Consider the following 27869-nt stretch of genomic DNA (forward strand, 5'->3'; position numbering starts at 1 on the left):
ACTATCACTGACTTGAGCTGACATATACGGGCTTCTTTAAAAAAATGCAAAATGCATTTCACCCAAAAGCAAATAACTATGGAGCCATTCTATATCATTAAAATTATATAGAATCACCCAACACAACACAACACAACTAGTAAGGCATGAAAAAGAACAGACTTTAAATTGGTTTGCACTGACTGAGGACTACAATGGCTTTTTATTCTATTTTAACCCTAATTTTTAAAACTATTCCTTCCATGTAGTGGCTGTCATTTATAATTTATTTACATATGTCTTTTCACAAAAACATTTCTCTTTAAAAGTGACAAACATAAAAACACTGGCTTTTTTCAAGGTCTTTAACCTCAATTTATTTCTTTCCTCATACTATGAGGCAAAAACTAATAATAATATCTAAAAGAATATGTCAAAGGAAAATATTTTTAAAGCCTCAGAACTCTTAAAATGACACTCTAGCACATGTACTTACTTTCAATGTAGCAAAAAAAAAGAGATGTTTGAACTAAACACAAACCTTTCCTTAGATGTGGTTCATTTTCAAGTACTATAATTGATAGCAACAGAGACAATTATGAGGGTACTAATTTAAGAGGACTTGAGGTTACGGGCTGATAGTCAAAAAAGTAAAATCTTAAAAATAGAAAGCTAAGTTGCTTAAAAAAAATCACTGTTCAAATACTGAAGTTTCAAGTAACTTGAATCTGTAAGGGCTGATCTTGGCTTAAAATAACTACAGTATATTCAGAATTAATCTGTTAATATACATAGAGAATGTTTCTGCATGTACAGTGCTTCAAAGAAACATTCTAGAATATAGAGTGTACTTCAATGATATACTTTTGGTGGAGACTAAATGCTTAAAAATTTCAAACACAAATCTAATTATACGGCAATCATCTGACTCTCATGCCGTGCATAGCTTATTCCTGCAGTCTGTTCCTATTGGTCTCACTGTAATAACTCCAGAAAACACCCTTCTCATTTGGATTTATAAAAGCCAATCAATGGAGCGGGGTGAGGGGAGGCGAAACTTAAATTGGTATAAGGGGTACATTTAAAGAAAAAATACTGCATATTCTTCATTATGCACATTATTATAATTGGCTTTTTGGATTACAGCAATAAAGTTTACCCTAAACTGGTTTTCCTGTTTTACTCAGTATAATTCTGAACTAATTTCCCTATGGTTATCTGGTATCTGGGATGACAGAATAATAATAAATCTTAATGTCTGTCTCAATAATTTGGAAGACAACCTTTTATGCAATAAACTACAAAAAAGAAAATGCAGCACAAGTGGATTCTGTAACTGAGTGCATTCTCCATAGCACTCCTCTCCTGCACCCAACACACCGTGGCCATGGTCGCCAGCTCATAATGGAGATAAATAAGAATTCCATGTATCCAGTGGGAACACATAAAGTCTAATCTCTGAAAATGTGGGGCTTTCTTCCCCCAGGGAAGGGTACTTTCTTGTACACCTACTAAGTGCCACGCACAAAGAAGTGACATAATCCAAAACCCCCACATCTGTGGTTTAGCACAAAAAGCTCACAAGTAAACAGATGACAACACCAGTGGAATAATACATGCTTCTGCTGAGAGATGTCACACGTTCCATGACAACACAGAGCAAGAGCACCTAACCCAGACTGACAGGTCAGCAAAGGCTTCTGGAGGTAGCAGCCAAGCTGTGACAGATGAGATGACACTTGAAGATAAGCCTCAAAGGCAGAGGTCATGGAAAGGCATTTCAGGTGGAGGAAACAAAATGAGTGAAAGCATAAAGGAGAATGCAACAAGGCAAGCTGCTCTCAGAAATATTGAGGGGATCGAGCTATTATCCAGTCTTTAAGTGGAATCTGCTACATAATGGCACCTGCTGTGTAATGAGTAATATAAATGCACTCACCTTACTCTTACTATTCTAATAAGAATACTGAGAGAGAGTTTGCAAGGAATGTCTTATGCAAGAGCCTGCATTTAATTATACAAGTGTAATTAGATGATATATTTTGATAGCAGTAGACCTATACTTCCTACAAAATGCAGAAAGATTAATTTATATGTAGAATTTTTAAATATTAAAGAAAGAAGAAAGAGAAAAGGAGGAAAGTAAACAGGAAGGAGAAGGATGGAGAAAAAGAAGGAAGGAGAAAAGAAAGGATAGAGGAGGAAGGGAGAAGAAAAAAGAACAGAAAGGAAAAGAAACAAAAGGAAAGGAGTAGAAGAGGAGGAGGGAGGAAGGGATAGGTGAGAAGAGAAGGGAATTGAAAGAAGGAAAAAAGAGAAGAAACCAATAAGAATTTACTAAATAAACTTTAAAGGTCATGACAGTAAAAGAATAAAGAAGGGAAGAAATGGAACAAACTACTCCACCGTTTGGGTGGAGATAATATCAGAAAGATATCCAGGGTAACTCCAAGATTTCCAGCCTGACTTGAAAATAAAAGCACGGAAGAAAGGAGGCCAAAAGAAAGAGTCGTTTGGGGGAAATTTCCTTTTATGTATGTTGACTTTGAGGTGCCAGGAGAATATCCAGGTAGAGCTGCCCATCAGCTGGAAAAACAGGTCTTAGAACAATCCATCATTTATAAGATTCCCAAATATGTTCCTGGACACATGAAAGAATTCACGCGTTCTTTAATCTTACATCAACAGGCCATCTAAATATGAAAGGAGAAATGCTAGACAAGTAGACTATTTGAATTTTCAGGCTCCTCACTGTACCCCACGCTTTCAGAATCTAGTGAAATCACACAGCTCCAAGCATGCTTCGGGTATGAAGCACACTCAGTTTAGATGCTGGAAAGGCATTCTGACTTGTTCTCTGCCTCCACAGCCATCCTCGCACTTAATGCAGGCAGAGGAGTAAAACCTTAATTACGCAGCCTTGCAGAACATAATGGGAGCTGGGTGCATCTCCTTAACATTTGATCTTCATAGAAAAACCAACCTAGATTGTGTCTAGTAACTAGAAGAGTGGAAGACAGCCCTCAGATCATCTATTAAATCATAAATTCCTTTAAAAAAAAGTCCTCTAAATGAGGGAAATAGCAAATATATCAGACACGTGAATGAAATGCCCCTTAAGGTAGGGATAAAACATGGCATCCTTGATTGATTAAATTAGAATTTGCCCTTTACTCCTTCTACCAGAACTAGTTTCTGTAGATTCTATTCCAGTGAAAATGAATCACCATAATTCAAAAATTAAGACGTTAGCAAACTTAATTTTCTTTTCAATGCTTTCAACTATAAACTTAGTAATTTCAAATAAGATACACTACATGGATCAGATAATAGGGATAATCTCAAAGACATCACAAAGGTCCCCAAATTCAGTGTGATTCAGAGTACGCATCAAACAGCCCAGATTTACCAGTCTTCTATTTCCTCCTTTACAAGCAATTGGCCTGCCTTCCATTGCTTTTCTCTTTGCAGTAAACTCAGACTCTTATTTGGGAAGGCCAAATACAGCAGTTGTGAGGACAGGTTTCTGTAGCCCATCTACCCTGGTTTATATCCCATTCTCTCTATTTATGTAACTCTGTGATCTTGGCCAGATTACTTTATCCCTCTATGCCTGCTTCCTCATTTTTTAAAATGGACATAAGGGTAGTAGTGTCTACTTCAAGGGTTTTTTTTTTTTATGAAAATGAGTTGATTAACACACATAAAGAACTTAAAGCCACATATGCACATAAGATTAATAAATGTTGGCCATCAGTAGACCTGAATACAAAATTGGAAAAAAATAATAGAGGATCTGTGCAATTTTTGATTATGTAAACTAAAAGATGAAACAAGTATGTATCAAATTAAAAGTAATACAGAAAAATAACATTTACATTTGACTCTCAATTAAAATTAAACAAGGATTTGTCTGATACTCTAAAAATGCATAATACTTTCTTCAAATATGGAATCATATGATAAAGAATTCAAGAGGTCTATGGTCTGATGATTCTTGGAACTAGACTCCAAGAGAGAAATCAGAAAATGAAAGGGAACTACTCTCTCCAAACTTTCCTGGGGCTGGCACACTATTTGTATATCTGTGTTTCCAACAGCTGCACGTATGCTGTAATTACAATGACCCAAGAAATAAAAAGTGCTGAATAATCTGCTGACTTGCTACAGCTAGAAGAGCAGGCCATTACAGAGATAAAACTTTTATTAAGAGCTGAATAATTCTAAATTTGATTGGGTGCACTGATAACCATGATTTCTTCTTCTAAACATTCTGCCTGGAGAGAAATACTGATATTCAAGAAAATGATACATGTTCTTTAAATGATAACAAATAAACCGAAAATCAAAGAGGGACTGACATTTACCCTACCGACTCTCTTGTAACAAAGCCAAGTGGAGATTTAACTGTCTTCCAGGTAAAGGGATTAGTTAAGATGGTCAAACTACTCTACCCGGGTGGCTATGTTATCCAGCTCGGCCATCTCCACTGATGAAAATAACCTGGTAAATGCCAGAACTATGCTTTGCTTTATGGCCTTGGGGTGAGCGTACGTTTTATTTTGCACACTTTATTATTTGTTAAAGAGACACAGTCCTGAAAATAAGTATGCGTTCATATGCCAAGCATTCTGAACTCTATAGACAGTCTGAATTGATTAAAGTCTCATTCACCAGCTTTTCTAAAGTGTAATTGTCCTCAACTCAGAAAAACAAAGAAACAGAACCTGCTAAGATCTACAACTTCCCTCCTACTCCAGATCAAAGAAAACTCCAAGGCAAAAAATAAATGTTTGGAAGTAAAATTCAAGACAAGTCAAAATAAACCACAACGAGATTAATGTTCCCTGAACTTTTTTTTTTTCAGACCAAACTGTAATCCCCCGTTGAAATGAATGTACTGGTATATGTTAAGGATCCATAAAGCTCATACACTTAAATATGTTGAAAATACAAATCCAAAGGATGACTTTCTTTCTCTAAAATCTGTTCTTCCTGCTTCTAACATGACATATTGGGCAACTCTGATAAAAATATTTATAAAACAGAAATGTAGCACTCTTAGCTCAAACACAAGATAGTCCCTGGTAAGTTAATAATGAGATTCTTCTGTTAACTTAGAACTACATTAAGGGCTAAAATGAATTTAATAGATGGAATCCAGTAGCTACCTTCTTGGAGTCCTGAATAATCAAAAAGGTTTACTTATATGAAAAGACAACATATACATCACGAACATTTTAAACCTGGACTAGCATGAACACTTTCCCGTGGGAAGCACAACTTGACAGCACTCCTACTTTTATAACCTGATCTGAGGTCTAAAAGCTCCCCCATAAAAATGATGCAAACGCCCTAATGCACAGCACATTAAGCCCTAATGAAACAGCAAAGTCCGCGTGGTTAATGCAGGCCTCCATTCAGCAATGGTTTAAATATAAGCATAATAAAGCAGATTAAAAAGAAAGAAGCTGTAATTACTTTTTTAAGAACTCAATTTCTTGTCTTATTATTGGTCTATATGTGAGCCTCAAAGGTTGAATACAGATAGTAAAAATTACATGAAGGGCTTACCAATCATGCCACATCCATTATTTTTAAAAATTAAAGCATAACAATTGATAAAGTATGCAGGGAAAATGAAAAATTGGGAAACTAACATCCTAATCAAATCAATTAGCTCTGACCTAGCCATATCTCTTCTTGTTATTCTTGGTAAAGAATCAAAATCTTTACTGATTTCAGGGCTGGGCATACTACCTCAAGATGTATTGGTGAGAATTTCAGGAATTCAACAGACTTAGAAAATACAGTCCTGGTTTTATGATGGCTATTTAAAATGACCTCAATTATCCCGCTGGGGTTCTATCTATTATGCAGCAAAAAGAAACCTTGTCGTCTGACATTATTTTTACAAATCTGTAACTCTTTGACTCAGTTATTTGTGATATAACTTATACAGAAGCGGATATTATCAGTACAAGTATGTCTAAATCTCAATTATTCCTACAAATATTTGTAGAATAATCTGCCCTTGGAACTGGAAATCTTAGAATTTGTTTAAATTACTTCTTTTTCTTAACTGTGTATCTCATATTTGCACTCAAGTCAGTTCAAATTATTTAAAACCATCCATGTCAAACCAAAATACAGATCAAAGCCACAGCGTTTTTTAAGTCCTTTACTTCTGGCTTCTGTTCCTTTTTTTCTTTTTTTTTTTGGCCTAAAATGTCATAAATATATTATTAACCACCAACTGTTCTGAATGTTTAAAAAAACAGTTTAATTGAAAAAGATTAACGAATTGTTCATCTATTACTTCAATTAGCTGAAATTATGGATTCATATAAATAATTCCTGAAATGGAATGATTATTTGTCTGTAATACTCATATTTACCAACATCTTTTTATCAGAATATACACCAGTCATTAACTTACTATATATTTCTGACAAAACTGCATTAGAGAAATCCCTAGTCAGCATTTTATCTCCCACAGCTTTTTAGTCTTCACACAGTTCAAGTGCCAAAGAAAGAACCTCTCAAACAGCATTTCAGCAACACAAACACATGTGGGTAAAAAGGGGAATTTCAGATGTGCTTTTCTTCAGTTTATGCACACAGAGAGGCTGTTCAATATTTATTTCAGCATAAAAATATTAATAAGTTACTTATATTCAGACATGTTTCTGCATTAATATCTGCCATATGTGCAAAGCATTTGAGATTACCATTTGGCCTACAAGTATATTTGGTGTTTTCTTCATAAATGGAAGTTAACTTTTTAGATCTGTATCAAAATCCAATCATTTTTTTGAAATAATCACCCACTTTTTCCATGGATTGCTTTTTTTCTATTTTTAGCCATATTATTTCTCTTTGGAGAAAAATTGATCTAAACAAGATTATCTTCCTGCATGCTATTTCCTACCATTTTTTGTCTTCTTTACTGTGTGCTGCAAGGATTTAGTAGACAGCATAGTCTATGATCAGCTGTTTTATTTCTAGTTCTATTAGTTCAAACTCAGATAGCACACACATCTGCTTTATTTCTAAAATCACTGCCCAGGAAAAGTGTCCAGCTCATTCTACCCAAACATAAACTTTACTATAAATAACTAAGAACTGAACAAATAACTGTTTGGGGGAAATGGAAGTATGTTTAAAAATCTAAATTCTTCCAAACTATAGGCCTTAGTAATCTTTGTTTTAGAGCTTTCCTGACAGCCTAGATCAGCTTCCCCCAGAAGCTGTCCCCAGAGTGAATAACTGAAACTCCTGCCGGAAATCCAGGTATTAACTTCATGTTACTTGCTAATTATAAAACACCATTTCACATATTGACATTATTCACTTCCAACTCTTTTATCTAAAACACGTATTTGCTTTCCAATCACAGTTTGACAGCAGAGTGTATCTGACATAAGACAGTGAAATGATCTTTAATAAGGCAGCAGTTCAAAGCATGTAGCTTTCATGCATAATAACTATGTCGGCTTCATTTGCTGCTCCACAGAAATAATTCTATTTGTGGAAATTCACAAAGTAAGATGGAATTTTTAAAGAGCATTACCAAGACGAAACTGGCTTCTTAAGAGTTCTTCTTTATACCTCCCTTAAAGTGATAAGATTGCCATTCTGACACTTTAAAGGACTTGGAAATTTCTCTTCTGATTCTTACAAGCATTGCAAAATATGTTCACTACCTATTATTTATAACTCCTTTGCCTGTCTTTCTTAATTGGCAGTAGGTCAATAGAGAGATCTAGGGCAATGTACTAGACCTACTGAGTTGATAAAAATGACTGATATTTTAAGGGATTTAGTAGGTCAAATAGTGTGATGTGATTTCATTAGTTCTCTGGTACATCTTCTAATCATTCCTAAAGAAGGTTAATAATAAATCTAATATGTTTTGAAATCCCCCTGGCATAATAATACAATAAAAATCTACAGAATATAAGAAAAACTAATACACTTCCTCAAGCTGACCAAGAGTTTCAACTAGGCTAAAATTACTAAAATTAAATGAATGCATTTCTTTAGACTCAGTTCCATGTTTCAATCTAGTTGAAAAAGTAACAGGTTTGTTGTTTTTTTTTCATTTACCATATGCCATAAACTAAAGACAGAAAGGTAGACCAGAAAGGTATGCTGGTTTTAATAGAAGGATAAATCATCATGACTACATGCTTCTGTAAATTACTACCATTTTCCTTAAATGCAGAAAGGAATGCTTTATCGGCCTGCACCAAGGTCATTTTGGTGTCCCTAGCACTTACAATCAACATTGAATTCTTTTTAATCGATGTAAAATGTTATTTCCAAATTTTCGTTTGTAATTATTTTGCCTTTTCTGGAGTATATCTCTGCAACCATCAACATGACTCAAATCTAGTCAGGCTGCCTATAAAATCTAATCCTAATCCAAGACACAGAAAAGATCTTCACTGAAGGAAAGATTATAGCAAAACTCTTATAATCTAATACTAGAACAAGGCATGAATTATTATCATGTACAACCATGAAGATTAGTGTCATTTTTGGAAGGCTTTGAAAACATAAAATTGCCATGAAATATGTCCAGAAATATGAAGCATAGCTAATTCTGTGAAAAGACTTTTCCCAACATAATAGAAATGTTGGGGCTGTTTTCCATAATGAGAGGCTAAAGACAACTCTGAAGATACATTGGGATGAAGTAGCTATGGAGTGCGATCCCCTCTTTTGCTCGATCTAGCAGGCTACTTGTCCAGAACCGGGACCTTGGTTTTAACACACATAAGAATTTACGTTTCATTCCTACTGACCTTTTCTGTACAAAAAGATCACAATACAAAGCACAAACCTGTACATCATAGGTCCCATTTAGTAAAACAGGCCTTGAAGAATTGATGTCCTGCAGCACACCAGAAAGCACAGAACGGTTGACCTTCTGGAAGTCTTTGGAATGGCTGAACTGCACCATGTTGTGAAGGGCCAAGATTTTGCTGTCCAGTTCAGCATCTTGCCTGGTGCGGTTATGCAGTCCTAAGTGATACTTTCGGAAGTGCTTAATCAGATCTGTGGGGTCGTTGCCATAATAACCATATCCACAGATATTGCATTTAAAGTCCTGAAGCTCTGGAGACAGAGGTGCCGGGTCTGGGTTGTCATTCACCAGTAAGTCGGTTTTGGATTTATTCAGTCTTACACCCCCATCTGAAGGCACTTGTGGGTTTTTTGAGGCCACTGAAACTGGGCTCAAACCTTGACAATTGGCTTGACCACTCTGCACTTGCCCTGTTTCCTCGGTAGCCTTTGGTGACATCTTATGATCTTCCTTTGTCTCCAATGAGTCCCCTGATAGGGTGCAAGCCATATCTTGAGGGTCATCTGACTCTGCTCTTTGAGGAGACTTCAAGGGCTCACAGACTCCCCCAGCAGCTGGAGATGAGAAAGCCAACATATTTCTGTCTGTCACCTCATCATGCGGAAAGGAGGGAAGGTTTCCTCCCTTACTGGGGCTTTCATAATTGAAGCCAGCCTTCTCACTCAGGACAGAGCTTTTTAAGTCCTTCTTACTGCTAGAAGATGGATCTTGAACATGCAAGCTGTGTTCGTCCTTATTATTTAGTTCTGCAACATCACTCTGATCTGTATTTTCTGACATCTGATCTGCAGAAAATTCTTTGTTCTTTGCAGATACCTTGCTTTCTGTGCCTGTAGGCTCTAGGGTCTGACCCTCGCCTTCACTAGCAACGTTTCTCAGAGGGGGGTTCTTTTTCCGGACCATATCTGTAAAAATACAGGGAAAAGGCAGATACAGGGTTATTTGAAAGTTACAGACATGTAAAAGAATCTGGAATATTTTACTTATTCAAGTTTTTTTTAGGTACATAATAAAATACTTCCTCGAGGAAAAATTCAGTTTTAAAAATAACAAAAACATTGAGACCAAAGCAAACAATTTACATTTAGAATTATTTTTGTCACAAGAGTAGCTCATTTATTATTTTTGGCTCATTTATTATTTTTAAATAGTTTTTTGAATATTAAGGACTCATTTTTATTGCTTAGTCTATCCTTCCTATTACTTATTCTTTCCTGCCAATTATATTTTTGCCTAGTTTCTTTCTTTAGATATAATTGATGATATATACACGTGTATATATTTATACGTGTTGTATATAATATGTACACGTTATGTTTATAGGATATATATACATGTTTATGTTTATAGAATATATATTACATGTTTATTTATATGATATGTATATGTATACATAAACATAAATTGTAACTCAATACTGTTACACTGTGCAACCAGGATATAAATATAGTTTCAATTAAAATATCTTCAGAGTCAAAAAGACAGAAACAGCCATGTTATACACAGAGTCAAAACTGCCCTATTACTTCAGGAAATGGAAGATAACAAATGTTTCATCTCCGAACTACCAACAAATTTCTTTAAGCCATTAGGGGCTTGCCTGAAAGTCAGAAGGTATGAGCATCATAGTGGTCAGGTCAGGTTTTACCAGGGCACTATCCAACATGAAGGAGAACCTAACTGAAGCCCAGGTTTCAACGCACAGCCTGGGGAAATAATACCAGTGCCACCATCAGTAGCACACTGAAGTTAACTAAAGTAAAACATTAAGTTGAACCATATGACATTGTCATTTTGTGCTCAAAATGACAAAATACTAGTAATTGCCTATGGTTCACCTTTACCTGCTAGCTCAAGTGTGCCTTTTAAGTTAGTGGCATCAGTGACTAAGGTTAAAATAAGAATGCTGTGACAAATGCCTCTACCTGAAGTCTAATGAGTCAGAACTCTAACGATATAAAGAAATAAACAATTTGTGTCACGTCAATTAAAGAATGCATTGACAAAGGCTGGCCAATGACTGGGTTCTACGGCTTGTGTTTCTCAATCATTCAGCTGAAAAACTGTCTAGTGCTGGATAAGTCATCACCCCAAATGTCTCTTGGAAAATTCCACCTGTGACTTTCTAATAAAACAAGCCTTCTTTATTAGCCGACTCTGCCATAAGGACAGATTTAACAGAGTTAGTTACACCACGATTATCCAAAATGTGCTGAGAAAATCTAAATTAATAACACGGTTTAGTCGTTTTTGTCTATAATTTCTCACAACTACTGAGGAACCACTTTGGCTTTGGATATATGGGTGTACCTTCGCTTCTGAAAAGCTGGTCAAGCAAAATTTTTATAATATGAATCACTGAACAAGGATAATGCAGTAGTTACAGTATAAGGAATTGTTTACAAGGTAAAAAGTAGCTTTAGTGAATAATGTAAAAAATAGTACAATTGTACTTAAGAAAGTATACTGCTCTTTTATACACCAATAATATTATATATCAAATATCTATAGAATCTTCCTCTTGGAACAAGAGAAAAATTATAGGAAGGAAGATTGAAATTTCAAGGAAAGTGATCATGAAGCAATATAAACCTGCTTGGCCACCTGTGGGAAGGTGCTTCTCACAAAGGTGCCATTCCATTAGGCCCTAAAATTAACCAAGCTTTAGGTGACCTTCATTAAAAAAGGAAACACTGATTAACCAATTTTTTTAATGTTTGCATTTCAATGTCTTATTTGTTGATATCAATGTTTTAGGACACCTCTACTCCTCTGTCAGAAGTGGCTAAAGTAGCCTTGGGAACTTGTAACAAGATATGAAACGCTGAAGGGCAATTTTACTGATAGCCAGCAAAAAGAAAAATAAAAAGGAAAAAAAAAAAAAAAGAAAGGAGAAGCTTAAAAAATTAGTTTTCATTTAAAATATGGTTAAGCAAAATATACACTGTTTTAACTTTGTCTCCAGAAAAGGACATTCTAGGTTACAGAGTATCAGACATTCCCACACATAAAAATGTGAGGGCTTGGTACAGCATCTCTTGTCTTTCTCTCTAAAATTTCCTGATTGTTTTTTCAATTACACATAATATATTCAGTAACTATAACAATATAATCTTCCATTGGACAAATACTGAATAACTATATTATTTGTATTTTAATATTTTCTCCTTAACATGACTAAAATTTATCAATGCCTCATCTAAATGAAATGAATGAAGTCACATAAAAAGGATAAAAATCCCATATAAAAGGCAGGACTTATGAAGAAACAAGGAAGAAATAATCTAATTCATTGAAGTTATCTTTCTACCAAAATGAAGAGACAATGATTTGTGCTCATGTATTAATGTGGAGGTGATTCGGAAAATGGCAACATTTTAAATAGCAAAGAAACTAAGATAAAATACTTAAAAATGTATAGAACTAAATACATTAATATTGAAAAAAATTAACTTATTTTTCAGAACTAAGTTTTAGATCTTGCTAATTTATTCTTATCTTGAAGAGATGTAATGGGTCACAGTTTAAAAATTATTCAACCAGCATCTTTAGTGCCTAAGAGGAAAAACGATTTAATTAAATTATCATCTTTCCAAATTTCAGTTCCTTCTTCCATCCAAGAATAGACATTTAGAATGCGTATGACTCACTGACTCCTTATGCTGAATAGAGCCCTTAATAATATACATTGCAAAGAATGTTAAACTACTAAAACTTCAAAGAAGTATCAGAAAGGTCATTCTGGTTTTATTTTTTGTTGTGGGGGCAGGGGGCATGTTCTTTTTAGTTGCTGTTTTTTAAAAAAATCGTGGCTAATTTAGTTGACTATACTTTGAAGTAGTTATGGAAAAAATAAATTTTTACTGGCATTATATCATCATAATTTTTCAGAGTGACATATTATGTAAATATAAGCACATTTGCAATACTTCTAAGTGGAAGAAACTCCCCTAGCAAGTCATAAGTTAGATACTGTGAGACCATAGCCACCCTCAAGTTATTATCTCTAAGACAAATAACAGATTGCTCGATGTTTTACTGTGTGCCAAGAACTTTTCCAGTTAACATTTTCTCTTGAAAAAATAGATCACATCCTTGTAAAATCATACCCAGCATTGACTTCATAAGGCATGTGGCTTTAGAGTGCTTTTTACAATTATTAATTCTATTAGTCAACTAGCAGGAGGCTAATGCAATTGTCTTAGAAGACGTTCAGAAGACACAGAAGACATTTTGAGAGCTGATCTGTACATCTGCAAAACAAAGCAAAAAAAAAAAAGATTTCCTTCCTAAATGATGTAAACATACTTTAATATATCACACCTAAAATACATTAATATGCCAGCACCATGGGCTGCTTGAAAGATATCTGATAAAAGCATGAGCAGACTAGGACCAAGATCCTCTCCCTCCCCTGGGTTTTAATAAAGTGGCAGGAGAGGGAGGAACATGATAAAAAAAATGATTACAGGACAAGAAATCATTTTCATAACAGACTATGATGTTGGTGAAATTACGAGGATACTTCAAAAAGTCCATGGAAAAGCAGAATTAAAAGATAGTACAAATCTTTCCATGATCTTTTTGAAGTACCCTCGTATTTAACCTCTAAAACCCCCTCAACTCTAATGACTATTATACTTACCTACATTGGGGTGTGTGTGGGGGGGGGGAGATCTTAATTTGTAAACACCAGCAATGGCTTTTATAGAGGAAACTTTAAAGCAGTTAAAATATATAATGACATCAATGAACCTGAGTCATTAGTTCTGGCAACTCTATTTTAAATGTTATTGTTCTATTACATAGCAATATCCTTCATAAAGGCTACAAAAAACAAGTTCAAAATGCCAGATAAAGTAGATCCACTGTAAACTGACATTTTAGATAATGGGGCTAAAAGTGAATTGGACAAAGAGGAGTTGAAGGCTCTAAAGGAGAACTACAGGCTCAAAATTGTTAATCTCAGTCCTCTAATTGTGAGATAAAAAATCGACCTCTGGGGTGTAATAGCGGACGTGCCCACATTTATATCATTTTCTCCTATACAAACACTTAAATGATCCTTAAACAGCCCATGTAATGTGAATGCATATTATGAGGGGTCTTCAAAAAGTTCTTGGAAAGATTCGTATTTTTTTTAACTTTTATTTATTTTTAGCATATTCATTCTTACAAATCATGATATTTCTTTAGGCCCTTTGCCCAACCTATCACTTCCCAAACCGCCTCCGTCCTTCCCCACCATCTCTAGTATCCTTAGGTTTGTTCTCTCCTTCTGAAAGTTCAACATAGTGTTCTGGTCTTTTCTTTCTTTCTTTTATTCCTTCCTTCTTCCCCTCTCCCCTCCCTCCCTTTCTTCCTTCTTAGCAGCCAGTTATGAGTGAGAGCATGTGGTATTTCTGTTTCTTTGTCTGGTTTATTTCACTTGGAATAATTTTCTCCAGATTCACCCATGTTGCTGCAAATGGCAGAATTTCACTCTTTTTTATTGCTGAGTAGTATTCCATTGTGTATATATACCTAAGTGTCCATTGATGGACTGGATAAAGATCCATATTTTAATTCCATTTTTCCACTAACTTTTTGGTGTTCCCGTGAATGTGCCAAGATATTTAAACAGGTTAAAAATATATTTAGCTTCCCCAAAATGCTCTATTTATATTAATTTTCATTGCTGAGATATAAGACATTCCATCTCAAAAATCATAAATTTCTACTCTTAATTAACCATCTTTTCTTCTACATTAAAACTTAAATCCAAAAGCTTTATTTACTTTCTTAGCAAAAGAGTTTACTATTATTTAAAAAATGCAACAGAAGTGTACACTATTTCTATGTTACAGTAACATTTAGACAGATTTATGCAATGGAAATAATCAGCATTTGAGCTTAAACTATAATTCTAGTAATTACTTTATCTTACTGATTAAAATGCTTAAATATATAAGAAAAAATTTTTCTCCTGTAGAAGACTGAATCATGTTTTCAGGATGGTACATTCACAGCAAAAGTGATCTGAGTTTTCTATTATTATCCTAGATATTGTGAATTAACCACTAGTGACTTAGCTGTATCATATATGTGTGTGTGTGTGAGTATATACATATACATATATATAAATATATACACTATATATTTATACATATACACACACATAAATTTATGAAATATTCTTGCTCCAAATAACCTTGCAATGGATAATCAAATAAATTATTCAACCAAAGAACTCATCAAATATCACCGTAATTTAAAAAGAGAGCTGAGATCACACAACCACCCAATGCATATAAGAACTACTAGGCTTTATTTACATAGAGGAGAAATTTCTTGAAGGTAAGAGATGTAAATTTTCTTTTCTTTGTAATATCTTGATCCTAAACAAAGTAAGAATCAAAGCTCGAGGAGGAAGAATGGTATGGAAATGATGTGTCCAGTTTCTGAATCTGATTCAAATCACCTGCTGATATGATCAAGGGCAAGTCCCTTCACTTCTCTGGGCCTCTGTTCTTATCGGTATAAGGAGGGAATTAGAATAAATTATTTCTAAACTTCCTCCTGCCTCAGCCATTCTATAATGGCTCTGGTTATGGCACTTCAGTTTTACCTTAGAAAACTTTGTCCAATTTTGTTCAGAGACTGTAAAATATTAAACCATCAATCACTAAGGGTGGCCTAAATACCACTGATGACTACCTTTCATTCAGTTATTCATTTTCCTCAACATTCATTCATTCAATAAATGTATATCCAGCATCAGCTATGTGCCAGACACATCAAACAAAATAATTTTAATTTCATTATTTGTCATTAATTTAAGAGACAGGAAAGATACTTTTAAAAAGCAAAGAAAAGGATTTTAAGGAACCCCTCTTCCTCAAAGAAAATTAAAACTTTTAAGTTTCTTTCCAAATATCATTTCAATTAGATATATACACATGTGTGTGTGTTTTATGTGTGTGTGTGTATCCTGAACAAGACTGTAAAATATTAGGAGGGCAAGATTGTGTAATTTGACCTCAGTCTCAAATCCTCTGAGTATGATTTTTATTATAAGTAGCAGCTCTTATTTTCATAATATATAATACCAGATGACATTTTCTTTTTGTTTTTCCAGATAATAAAACTTTCAAGTGTTTAAAATCAAAGCTTAACACAAAAAGAAAAGTCATGATGGTCTTCCCCTTAATAAACATATGTTTTCCTCCATGCTTGCTTGTATCACCAGCTTAGGAGTACTGAGTTATTAATTACACATTTCATGTTGCTTTTATAAAAAAAAAAAAAAATTAAAAAGAAAAAAAAGAGAAGAGGAAAATGTTTCTTTTGATCAAAGTCTCCCACAAAGAATTTAAAGAATTAAGCAAGTGATAGCAAAATAAAAGGAAGGTCAAGTCTTGGGCCTATAGCAAACTAGATAGCTTCCATATGAACGACATATAAAGTTCAGTTTTTAAAGAACATATGTGTTTGCTCATTGGTTTAGGGAAAGAAAAAAAAAAAACACTTGAATGCTGTCTACTCCATATATACAGATCAAAATCAGATTGCTTAAGTGAACTATAAAATGCAAGAGAACATTGTTTATCCAATTCACAAACCCAAGAATTACTGAAGGAGTTTAAATGTTTTCTATTTCTTCAGATTCCAGGGCAAAACTTCAATGGTAGATTGCTTTTTTTGTAAACTGCTCCAAACTTCACAAACCCAATGTCAGATCCTGTTCTTTGCCATCCATTTCTATTTAATTTGCTCTCTCTGAATTGACTGTTCCTGAATCTTTAAAGGTATTTTTGGGCATCTCAAATCCTGTTGAGATTTAAATGTCATCACCTTCAAAAACTCCCATCAAATAAATCTCTTATTAATTCACATCAAATTAATCCAAAATGATCGCTTCTATTAACATATGCTTCAGAACACAAAGCCTATTAATAGTCATCTGGACACTAGAACTAACCCAAGCTTCTCAGAGATAAAATGCACACTATTTAGGTATCCTATTTCAAAGAGTTTTGATGCTGGCCTAAACACATTTTATTAGGCTTTTATTTCATCATGCTATGTCCTCTATATTTTAACTATCTTGTTTCAAATGTACTAATCTAGGTAAAAGGAGATAGTGTGGTAAGCAATTAATAATGTCATATCTGCCAAAATGAGTTTCATATACTTATATCCATACTAGTGAATGTCATTTACCATTTTACTTTTATAAGAAAATTGCAGACATTTTTTTCTTCAAAGACTTTATGCTAGAAGTTTAAATGACACTGTAGAATACATTTGAAAGAAATGAAGCATGCACCTATTTCACTAAATAGGGTAACTAAAATAGAGCAAGTATATACCATGGAGTATCAGAAGGAAAGGGGAATTGGTTATTTTTCCTTTCATAACCAGTAAGAGGCAAATGTATTAAAAACTCTGATTTGAATAAGATCACGATTTCACTAAACAAATTAAGAAATGTTATCATTCATTTCCCTGCACATATGTAGTTTTTCCTTTTGTTTTCCTCTCAAAGAAAAAAAAAAAAAGAACAATTAAAATACCTACAATGGCAACTGTGGATTCAAAGAGGCCAATCTGACTTTATATTTGCACATGGGTCGGGCTTCACTTCATCCCCTACAATTCTTTGTTAAACTGAGAATATTTAAATTGGCCCCTGGACAAAAAAAACCAAACATAGCACTTAAGTTCAAAAAAGAGGAACTCATAGAAAAAGTATAAATGCATATTTTTGTCTTGATGATTATGGTGTGAATTGACATTTTATTGTATATAAATTTGATTTCCACTGATAGCAAAAATAGTGAATGTTGTGCTTTGTAGAAATGCCTTTGACTTTCTGACTTTCTTCCCAGCACTTGCTGAAAAACATCTTTGTATGTGAAAGGTAGTTTAATTTTTATGTACACATGTTGCTTTGTCCATTTTCCAATCTGTTATTCAATAGAAAAGAAAATCTCAATTATTAACTCAGTCCACCAATAAAACTGCCTAACTGCTGTCTCAGTTCTCCCAAAAGAAATCTGTGTCAAACACTGCAAATCCATTTCGGTAAACTGATGCACATATATGAGGGTACTTCAAAAAGTTCATGGAAATATTTGTATTATCTTCCAATTCTATTTTCCATGAACTTTTTGAGGTACCCTCCTACAGTATATTGAATCTAATGGATGCATATCTTGAAGATTATATACTTCAATAATAATACTCACTGTCTTCACAGCAACAGGAAGCCAAGCACATGCCTCATAGAGGCAGGGTTTGTTTTTAGTTTTTTGTTTTTTGTTTTATTATCATTAAGAGTTCCAAACTGGATATAAGATTAAAACAAATGTTGTGAAGGCATATTGAGAACTTACACTGATAATTCACTGGGTATGTGTGTGTGTGTGTACCCAAACTGAAGGGAAGTAAGTTTGCGCCATCATATGCAACATTTCTTCCTCATGAAACTAGGAAGTAACTTAGAAATCACTGTGCTCATCCCTAACATACCACAGGAAGCAGTTTAAAAGGCCTGCACCCATGTGAAGACCAGCAATCTAAGGACAGAACCATAGGAGTATCCAACAATTACAAACATCACAATGAATCAGCTAATGCATTCACAAAAGGGATTTAGAAAGAAGTTCAGATTGTCAATATACATAAGTTCCACGAGGCCAGAGATCTTTGTTCTGTATGTATTTTTTAAAGTCCACTTACATTAATAAATAGAACGGATAGATATCTTTCACACTGTGTAATAAATGCACACGAATGATGTTAAATTTGGTTTAGAAACCACCCTATTTAGTGCTGAATGCTTAACTTAACCTACTCGGCATCATTTTTTCTTCTGATAAAAATTTATTATATACACACACACACATACTGAAATAATTTTTTTCTTTTGTCAAGCACAATGAAATTTTCCAAAGAAAATTTATACTTGAAAGCAACTTCTGATAGTAGAATTGGTTAAAACACTTTTTCCTGTCTTCTAGAATGAGAAGAGTTTGTGTATGACAAAAAAATAAAGTACACACAGAATCTGTTCATAATTTGGGTAACAGGTTTGGAAAGCTTCAGCTATACGAACTATTTTTGAGAAACCATTATTTCAAAACATTTTGCCTATGTTTACCCCAAGTTTAGCTAAGCTCTGTCCAGGCTTTTAATATCGTTAACTGTTTAAGCATAGATGACAAGAAATTTAAGAATTTTCTCTACATTCTTCCCATGACTTAGCTTCAAAAAAAGAAATGAAAGGGGCTTCCTTGGTCAAATTAAGTTTAGTGGAAAGTAAAAATAAAAATAAAAATAAAAAGTTTAGTGGAAAGTGTATAATTTACACCTCTTTCAGAGGTGTACACATTTCACAATTTACACTAGCAATTACAGCTCTAAGAAGTCCTGAGATTGGAGAGGGTGAAGTCTGTTCAATTTGGATTGGAATTTCTCAATCTCATTTGGCATTGTGTCACATAATGCCACTTACACAATGAAACTAATGTTTCACTGAACACAGTGGGAGATGCTACTCTGAGACAGTAATGTTCAAGGAAGAAATATACCCAAGATTTTAAAGCATGTATAATATTTAAAAGAAAATAGTATTCCTTCACTAATTTGGCAAAAAAACTAAGTTGTTTTGCTCTGAAGTGGACTATTTTAAATGGTTTGTTTTGTTTTTGTTTTCCTGCATAATTATCAACATTAAAAGAGGATCAGGATGTATTAACATGAAAGACTTACAATCAGCATTTTGAAAGAATGTGTAATGGCAGAAGATTACAGATAGAACACTAAATAAAAAACAACAGGAGGTAAAACATCTATGTACAATGACATCCCAGATGTCCATATCATACATTCATAAAAATATATGGGTATATACCCAATGGCATCTCTGAACAAAATGGTTTATACAGATATCACTGCATAAAAAGGCCCTAACTTTTTTTTAGTTATTATTTTTAATGCTGTCCCACTACAGTCATCAATTTAAAACCCTTTTATACTAAATTTGTCTCATTATTTTACACTAACTTAAATTTTATCTGACTATAATTAAACCAGGAACCAAAACATGGCAAAGAGTTTAATGAAATATGGAACGTGGAATGGTGTTAGAGAAAGACCCAGGATTGCACTGAGGAATCTAGGTTCATATAGTTCCAATCAGTAGTTCTCAAATGTTTGCATAGACTTGAGACAACATATCTAGACCACATGCTCCTTCCTGGTTATTATAAATCACATTCCTCCCAATCTCATTCAGTCTCTGACCCCAGATTAATCTGTAACAATAAAGAAGACAGAAAACTAAAGCCTGGGATTCTAGCCAGTAAACACCTGTTTGGTATAGACCCCACCTATGGTTGCATCCCTTTGTAGCATAGCTTACTATTAGTTTGCCTCATGTTTCTGGGTGATGCAGAGAGATGAAATGGTGTTAACATACAATGGACTCCCTATCTCATCCTTGCAAATCCCAAGCAGATCCCACAGCTTTATGGGCTTTTGGATTTTGTCAAGTTGTTAAGTGCATTCTCCTTACGCCCCAAGGATTAAAATAAAAATGAAAGAAATAGAAGGAAGGAAGGAGGGAGGGAGGGAAGAAATAGAAAAGGAAAGAAAAGAAGACATAAGAATAAAAGAAAAATAGGCTAGGTAGATGCCGAAGCAAATCTGAAAGAGGAAATTAATGTTAAATCAATTGTAAACACAAAGCCAGACATGATGGTGAGGTCACAGTGAGGTCCAAGCCTGAGAAGATGAGCACACATCCAGGTTTCTTCTGGGCCTTACACATTCACATATGAGAGGAAGAAGAGTGATTTGATACATATGTGGAAAGCTGTGAAATTAGGGCAGAAATTAGCTCACTTGTTAAGTATTTTGTACAGGTAGTGTAGTCAATCTTCACTTTCAAGTTCAATATAAACTTTATGTAAACACACACGGAGACATAGACACACAAGTTTAGAAAAGATTTTCACCACCTGCACCCTAATTAGTCATTTCTTTCCTTCATCAATCCTGTTGTGGACACCTGTCACAACAGAGTAAGGGGAAAATACATATATAATTCCAAATTCAGGTGTTTTACAAATAGTTCCTTCAAAATCTAATTGAATGTTGAAAGAAACCAAAAGTCAAAACTAGACTTTTTTTTATAGGCCCACAGTCCTCAATGTTGATGTATATTCTACCTGAATTTTTAGTTATTAAGAAAAATGTACCATGTCAGGCACTATGCCAAGAGTGCATTATCTCATTTGATTTTAATTTTGATTAACAATCCTTTGAGTAAAGTACTATTATCATCCACATAAGATGATGTAACTGAGACATGAAGAAGTTAAATCACTTGCGTAGGCGTAGACCTGCACATGGACAAGTTGGGTCTGAAGGAATCTAAAGTCATGCTAGACCACCTGGTTTCCCATTATATTTCTCATAAACTCTGTAGTGTTTTTAATGAACAACAGTTAAGCAAAGCATTCATAGGTATAAAAGTGGTAAGATTTCAAGACATTTACAAGAGAATATAATCTACTAGATACCATTTTATAAAGATTGCTATCAAATACACTTGTTTGGCTCTGTAGCTATATCAAGTGAATACAAAATCTTCCCAACATTTTCAAGGACTATTACGTTATCCGATTTGCCTCAAAATTCCTAGCACATCACTAAGATTACCAAACAATACAAGTCTCTAAAATATATTCACTTCTACAAAGCCCTCTACAATTTTCATAAGCAAAAGTTTTAAGTTTTGTAAAGCAAAAGTTAGTCTTCTCCACTATCATGTGCCACTTTATACGTCCTTTTAGTACGTGCCACACCACATTATAATTACGTGTTTATGTTTTAGGCTTTCCTCTAGATGAGAAAATATCATTAATATTATTACTGTTAACTCAAAACATTTATATATATATATATCCATTCATATATATAATCATATCAATCAAAATATTGATATATAATAATTCATGTATGCAAATACCTAAATGTCATCAATGATTCTCATGCTTTTTCTAAGCCCAGCTTCACCACATTTCTATCATCAGCAGTGGGACATTATTATGGTGATTACTGGAGAGAAATAAAGTAGCATATTGGAGCAAGGGACATGTAAATTTTTAAATGCATATAAGTGCTCTGCTTTGATGCATATAAAGTTCAGAAACAAGCTAAACTAAAAGCTAAAGGGTTAGCAGTCAGAACAGTGATTGATTCCTGGGGAGGAGGACAGAGAAGAAAGGAGGGGGTAGGGGGGCTTCTAGAGCACTGACAATACTGTATTTCTTGACATGAGCAAGAGTTACACAGATGTATTTATTTTGTAATAATTTAATGAGCTATAGCCTCAGGATTTGTGCACTTTTCAGCTAAAGAGAGAGACAGAGAGAGAGAGAGTGTGTGCGTGCGTGCGTGTGTGTGTGTGTGTGTGTGTGTGTGTGTGTGTGTGTGTGTGATTTTTCAGTGAAACAGCAGTTGCTCTGCAGGCCAAGTTGCAGGGTACCAGCCAGGGTATGCCAGAGCAGGCAATGAGGTGGTAAAAGAGGAAGAGAAGAGAAATTAAGAGAGAAGAAAATAAAGAGCTCTGGACAAAAGGGATTTGAAAGGGTGAAAAGTTTGAAAAAGAGAGGAGAGGCAAAAACAAGAGCAGAAAGCAATGACACCCTAACAGGAGGGAAGATAATCAGAGACAAGGAAATAGGAGAGCACGAGCGAGCGACAGAGCCAGGGAGCAGGAGCACAGGCTCCATCTTCGATTCTGTTGGTGGTGGTGGTGTCAGTTCTGCCTTTGATTCTGTCGGAGGCAGTGGTGGTATCAGAAGGAGCAAAGTACACACACACAGCTGCAGTTATTAGATGAATCATTAGGATACCTACATTACTTATACCACAGAGGCAAGCTACGTAAAGGCGGAAGAGAACTACTATTTGCTGGGTACCTGTTATGTCCCAGCCACTTACCTATTAACTCACAAAATTTTCCCATTTAGTCCTCACCAAAACCCTGCTAATTATCCATTAGTCCATTTTATAAATGAGAAAACTGGAACCGAAAAGCTGTTAAAAGTAACCTGCTTACCTTAGAAGACTACATGGAATAGAGGAAGAACAGCCAATAAAACAATACTGTGGCTTTTTAGGAGAATCCTCACATATTCTGAATATTTGTACAAGGCTGAATAAATGCCGTGTTTAAATGAAGTGTGTCAGATTCTTCTTTTATCTAAAATGGTTGCTGTAAATCTATATTATACAGCAGGTCAAGGTATTCCATCTCACAAATTTAATAACGTGTGTTTAATAATAATGTGTTCATTTTGCATAAAAAGATGAGTTAATAAGTAAAATTCTATCAGTATTCAACTTTCCACCTGGTTAATAGTTTCCTAAGACTTTGGCTTCTAATGTGCGCTAGTAACTGACAAAAAAAAAAAAAAAAAAAAAAGTAAGGAAAAGAAATAGGCAGCATGCAAATGTCAACAGGAGAACTTGAAAATATTATTCCTTAAAACTACAGTACTTCATATCGCATTTAGTATTTGTTTTGTAGGTACAAGCAGACAGAAAATACAATCACATTTTATCATACAGAATTTGCTCCAGGTTTGTAGGTGATAATTTGATACTACTCCATGGAGTTCCTCAAAGAGAATCATCAAGTCCAAGAATACAGTTGCTTAAACAAGCTTGATAACCTTTTGTTCAAGCAGATTAAGAATTAGTTGACTGATCCTGCATCTACTATGCTTTATGTGTTCAAAAAGCCACAGCATTAATGCTCTATACATTTTACTTCTGACTACAGGAATCAAACTTACGCATGGATGGAAAAAGACGTTTGTAAAAGGAGCAACACAATGCCTAAAAAAGAGCTGCACTCTATAATTATTTAAGATTCTCCACTTCCATGATTCTTTCCAACTTTTTGTAAAACAACATTTCACAATAATAGTTTTACCTAATTACTTCAAAGGCAGATTACTATAGAGGTAACCTGAATAAACAATACCGGTATTAAATATATTAAACAATATTGGTATTAAATTTGTGAGATGGAATACCTTGGTCTGCGGTATAACACAGATTTACAGCAATCATTTTAGATAAAAGAAGAATCTGACACACTTCATTTAAACACAGCATAATGATAATATTATCATCTTCATACCTGCAAATGGTGCCTTGTTTACTGAGCCTACAAACCAGGATGCTATCAGAAAATAAAATCCTATTATTGAAATGATTTCATGAAAGAGTTAATATACCATGAGGGTACCATACACTGCTTTTAATCTTGCTGTAAAATTAAGAATGCCCTGTTTAAATGCTGAAAAAGAATGAATTATACTAAGAGTGAGACATTACAGAAGAGAGAAAATTGTAGCCTATTAAGTGTTTATGATCTTCTGAGAAAAAAACAGAAAAAAAAAAAAAAAGAAAGAAAAAAGGTTGTAGGTTTCAAAATATCCTGCTGCCCTGGTTTACTAAAATAAAAATGGAATTCCCTTTCCACAGTATCATCAATAGGATCCAAATGAGCTAAAGAAATAGGTGGATCCTGGAAGATAATGCCTGTAGTTCAATGTATGAACAGTGAAAAAACCACCTGAAATATTTTGGATATTGTTAACAACTTAAAGGATAGCACTATTTAAGAATATTTTCTGATGGCCAGGAATACTGACTGTATGAGAGAAGACTGCTTTAGTCTTTGATTTAGTAACTTAAACTTAGAATAAAGTAATCATGTCAAAATGCCCCATACTTTTTTGTGAATCCTTCATTTCACTTTCATGAAAAAATTGCAAACGACCCAAACAAGCTGATGTTTGATAATCCCAACAATATCAAGAATTTTTCCCAGAAACCAAGGACAAGTATATCTGCCATATCAATGTCCATTTAACATTAAATCCTATGTTTTGTGCAAATATGACAAAATTGACCAGGGGCCATAATAACCAATGCTCATAATCAAAATCAAGTTAACATCACATTTATTCATTTGACATTTTTCTGATGGCCAACTATGTGTCAGACATTGAGTCGGGTGAGGAGGAAAACTGTGAACAAGGGAGACATGAAACTTGCCCTCTCAGTCTAGCCAGAGAAAAGGAAAACAGGAAAAAGTGGTACCTGATCCAGATTTGGTAGAGCAAGAAGGGCTTCTGGGGAAAAAATGGCTAATGACTACAAACAGAGATAGCAGAAGCTGATCAAATGAGCAGAGGATAGAGTGATTCAGGCAGGAAAAAACAGCAGGTGGAAAAATCCAGATCAAACAAGGATGTGGCTTTTTAGAGAAACTGAGAGAGATTCAGTGGTATCAGAATTTCAGTGGTGATTGGTTTCAATTCTATAAAATAAAAGATTAAAAACATAAATTTTGTAGAAAATTTCTATTTTCCCGAAAACATTAGACAATTTGTTTGTCATATATGTTCACAAAACTTTAGATGAACTCTTCATGTGAAGTGTTTACTATTGGTTTATGGATAGAATTTCTACATAATCGTGTCATGGAAAAAGCATTATTAAAATGAAAAAATAGTTTAAAACTTAAATTTAAAATATTGTCTCTGCTTTTGATGTAATATTTTTACTGTCTAATAAGATAGTGCCAATAGTCTTTAGTTTCTTATTATAAGAAATTAAATACAACCCTGAAAATATAATCATTATAGTCTCTGTATTTATATATTAATGTACATATGTATATATACGCACAATTTATTTTAACTTGATCTCTTCCTAAAAGCTTAATATTCAGGCTATGAAGCATAAAACAACACATTTAATTCCCAATAAGTTTCTGTTTACTATGCCATGATGCAGAGGTATTAATGGTTTTAAAAAACCACTCTTGCCCATCAGGTGGGAAAATAAAGTACCAAAGCAACATCAAATGTCATATATACATTCTACTTATGGGCAAGGGCATTTCATACTTGTAAAATTTCCAATCAATTAATTCATTCACATACTATGTATTTATGAAGCACATAATATATTTGAATTCTAAGAGAAAATTGTTGCTTTCTCAGAGGCTATCTTTGTCAAAGAAACAAGGCTCACGGTAAACATCTCAGTTACAATACAGAATGAGACATGATTTAGTACCAAAATGAGCAATGCAAACAATGAATTCTCTGGAAGGCAAACAGTAAGTACTAAATGTTTGCTATTCTTTTTATGAGTATTATTATTATTCCCATTATTTCTTTCATTTATAGTAAAATAATGCAATGCGGTTAATAGCAATGGGAACACTTAAGAGAGATGAGAGTGGAAATGATTCTACAGGGATGAGAAAAGGACATTCCAGCAAACAGAAGTAAGAAACAAAAGGCTGCTATCCAATATAAACATAAGTCAAGGAACAGAGAAAGGCTGGCTGGTGAGCTCACTTGGGAGAGCGTGGTGCTGATAACACCAAGGTCAAGGGTTTGGATCCCCGTACTGGCCAGCTGCAGAAAAACAAAACAAAAGGAACAGGGAAGAATCTGGATTTAAAACAAATGACGCATATGGAAGATGTGGTTGCAAAGGTTAGTAAGATAAAATCTTGAATCCTAGTTGATAAGGCTGGACCACTTGTAGAAAACAGGAACCCACATGAAGTTTCTAAATAGGATAAATTAAGAAAATTAAACTAGAGGTGTGGTGACATATACACTGAAAAACAGAAAGATGAAAAATGAAGAAATGTTATGCATTTCAAAAAGTTTTTTTCAACTATCATAAAATAAAGAATAAAAAAACTCAGATATCTTATAGGTTCAGATGAAAAGATGGGGTTAATGACATACTTTGTGAGACATGAATGATACTGGATTATTTGGGCATCTAAGTGTTATTATAATCTTTGTGTAGTAAAATTGGAGTTATGCTATCAATGTTTTATTTATCTGTTTCACTATTTGTATTCCTGCCTGGATCATGCTCTTCTGTTGCTATTGATAATGATATTCTCATGCTCTAGTCAAGTACCTGTAAACAGGAAGGTACTGCTTAATAAATACTTGTTCAGTGAACTTTATGGAGGTTATTGAAGTTTACTGAATAAACTTAGTGAAACTTACTGAGAAGGCAAAATAGAGCTAATCAACTGACTGCCTTAGCTATTTGATACCCACCCATTTGCTCCCCTTGACTACCTGATCATACTTAATGTTTTAGCCTAATCCTGTCCATTCTAACTTAAGTTCTTAGACTTGTAGCATTTTATAGTTTATTTCCAAAATAACTTAAAAGCATAAAAGAAGGCCTTCCAAAATGAACCCAGATCTTCCTAGTCCCATTGTCAGTTCACTGAGAACTTGATCAAAAGCTCAATGGTGATCCCACTAATACATTCTGATACATGTAAATCAGTAGTTTAAACAGTGATCAGGAAGGCCTCAACACCACATCTCTTTATTTCAAGTCAGATCTACACAGGCGGAGACTAGGAAGACCTCAGATTTAGATAGTAAAAGTTCATCTGAAATTTCATTTTACACCAACACGGCTTGGTAACTACTCAAGTCTCCTGGCTGTTATGTCCCATTCAGATGGAATTTGTTTCTGAAGCAGGAGCATTCCCAAGTCAGTTACTCGTAAGCAGAGGTGGTTAGTTCTCTTTGTGTCCATCCCAAAACAGTTTCTCTAAGACTGTAGTAGGAGATCCTGAAGACATGAGAGCAATAAACAAAACATGCCGACTTGTGAATCTGTGTTAAGGTCATGAAGGTACCTTTAGACACAAGCCAACACTGACTTTTAGGCCAAAAAATCTGACATTGTTCTCAGGTTTGAGGTACTAGGCCTTGCAAAAAAGGTGTGAGCAGGGATCGTCTTGTACTTCCAAAAGCAAACCCCGGCAAAACTGCTTCCTTTCCAAGGTTGGATAGGGTAAACAAAAATACACTCTTACATGCATGCACAGGAGGTGCACAGTTTCAAAAGATTATGCAAGCATATTAACCAAAATCAGCAGAGGTTT

General features: G+C 34.3%; 1 protein-coding gene across 1 annotated transcript in view; it reads right to left on the bottom strand.

The window, feature by feature from the left end:
• TRPS1 (transcriptional repressor GATA binding 1) overlaps positions 1–9760 on the bottom strand; it is a 198157-nt gene extending 188397 nt beyond the window's left edge. Inside the window, exon 1 of the mRNA XM_063079748.1 lies at positions 8828–9760. Within this exon, the coding sequence (XP_062935818.1) occupies positions 8828–9754 (927 nt within the window). The 5' untranslated portion in view covers positions 9755–9760. The remainder of the gene's footprint in view (positions 1–8827) is intronic.
• Positions 9761–27869: the final 18109 nt, after the last annotated feature.

The sequence above is a fragment of the Cynocephalus volans genome, chromosome 15 (genome assembly GCF_027409185.1).
Source record: "Cynocephalus volans isolate mCynVol1 chromosome 15, mCynVol1.pri, whole genome shotgun sequence".
NCBI classification, from domain to species: Eukaryota; Metazoa; Chordata; class Mammalia; order Dermoptera; family Cynocephalidae; genus Cynocephalus; species Cynocephalus volans.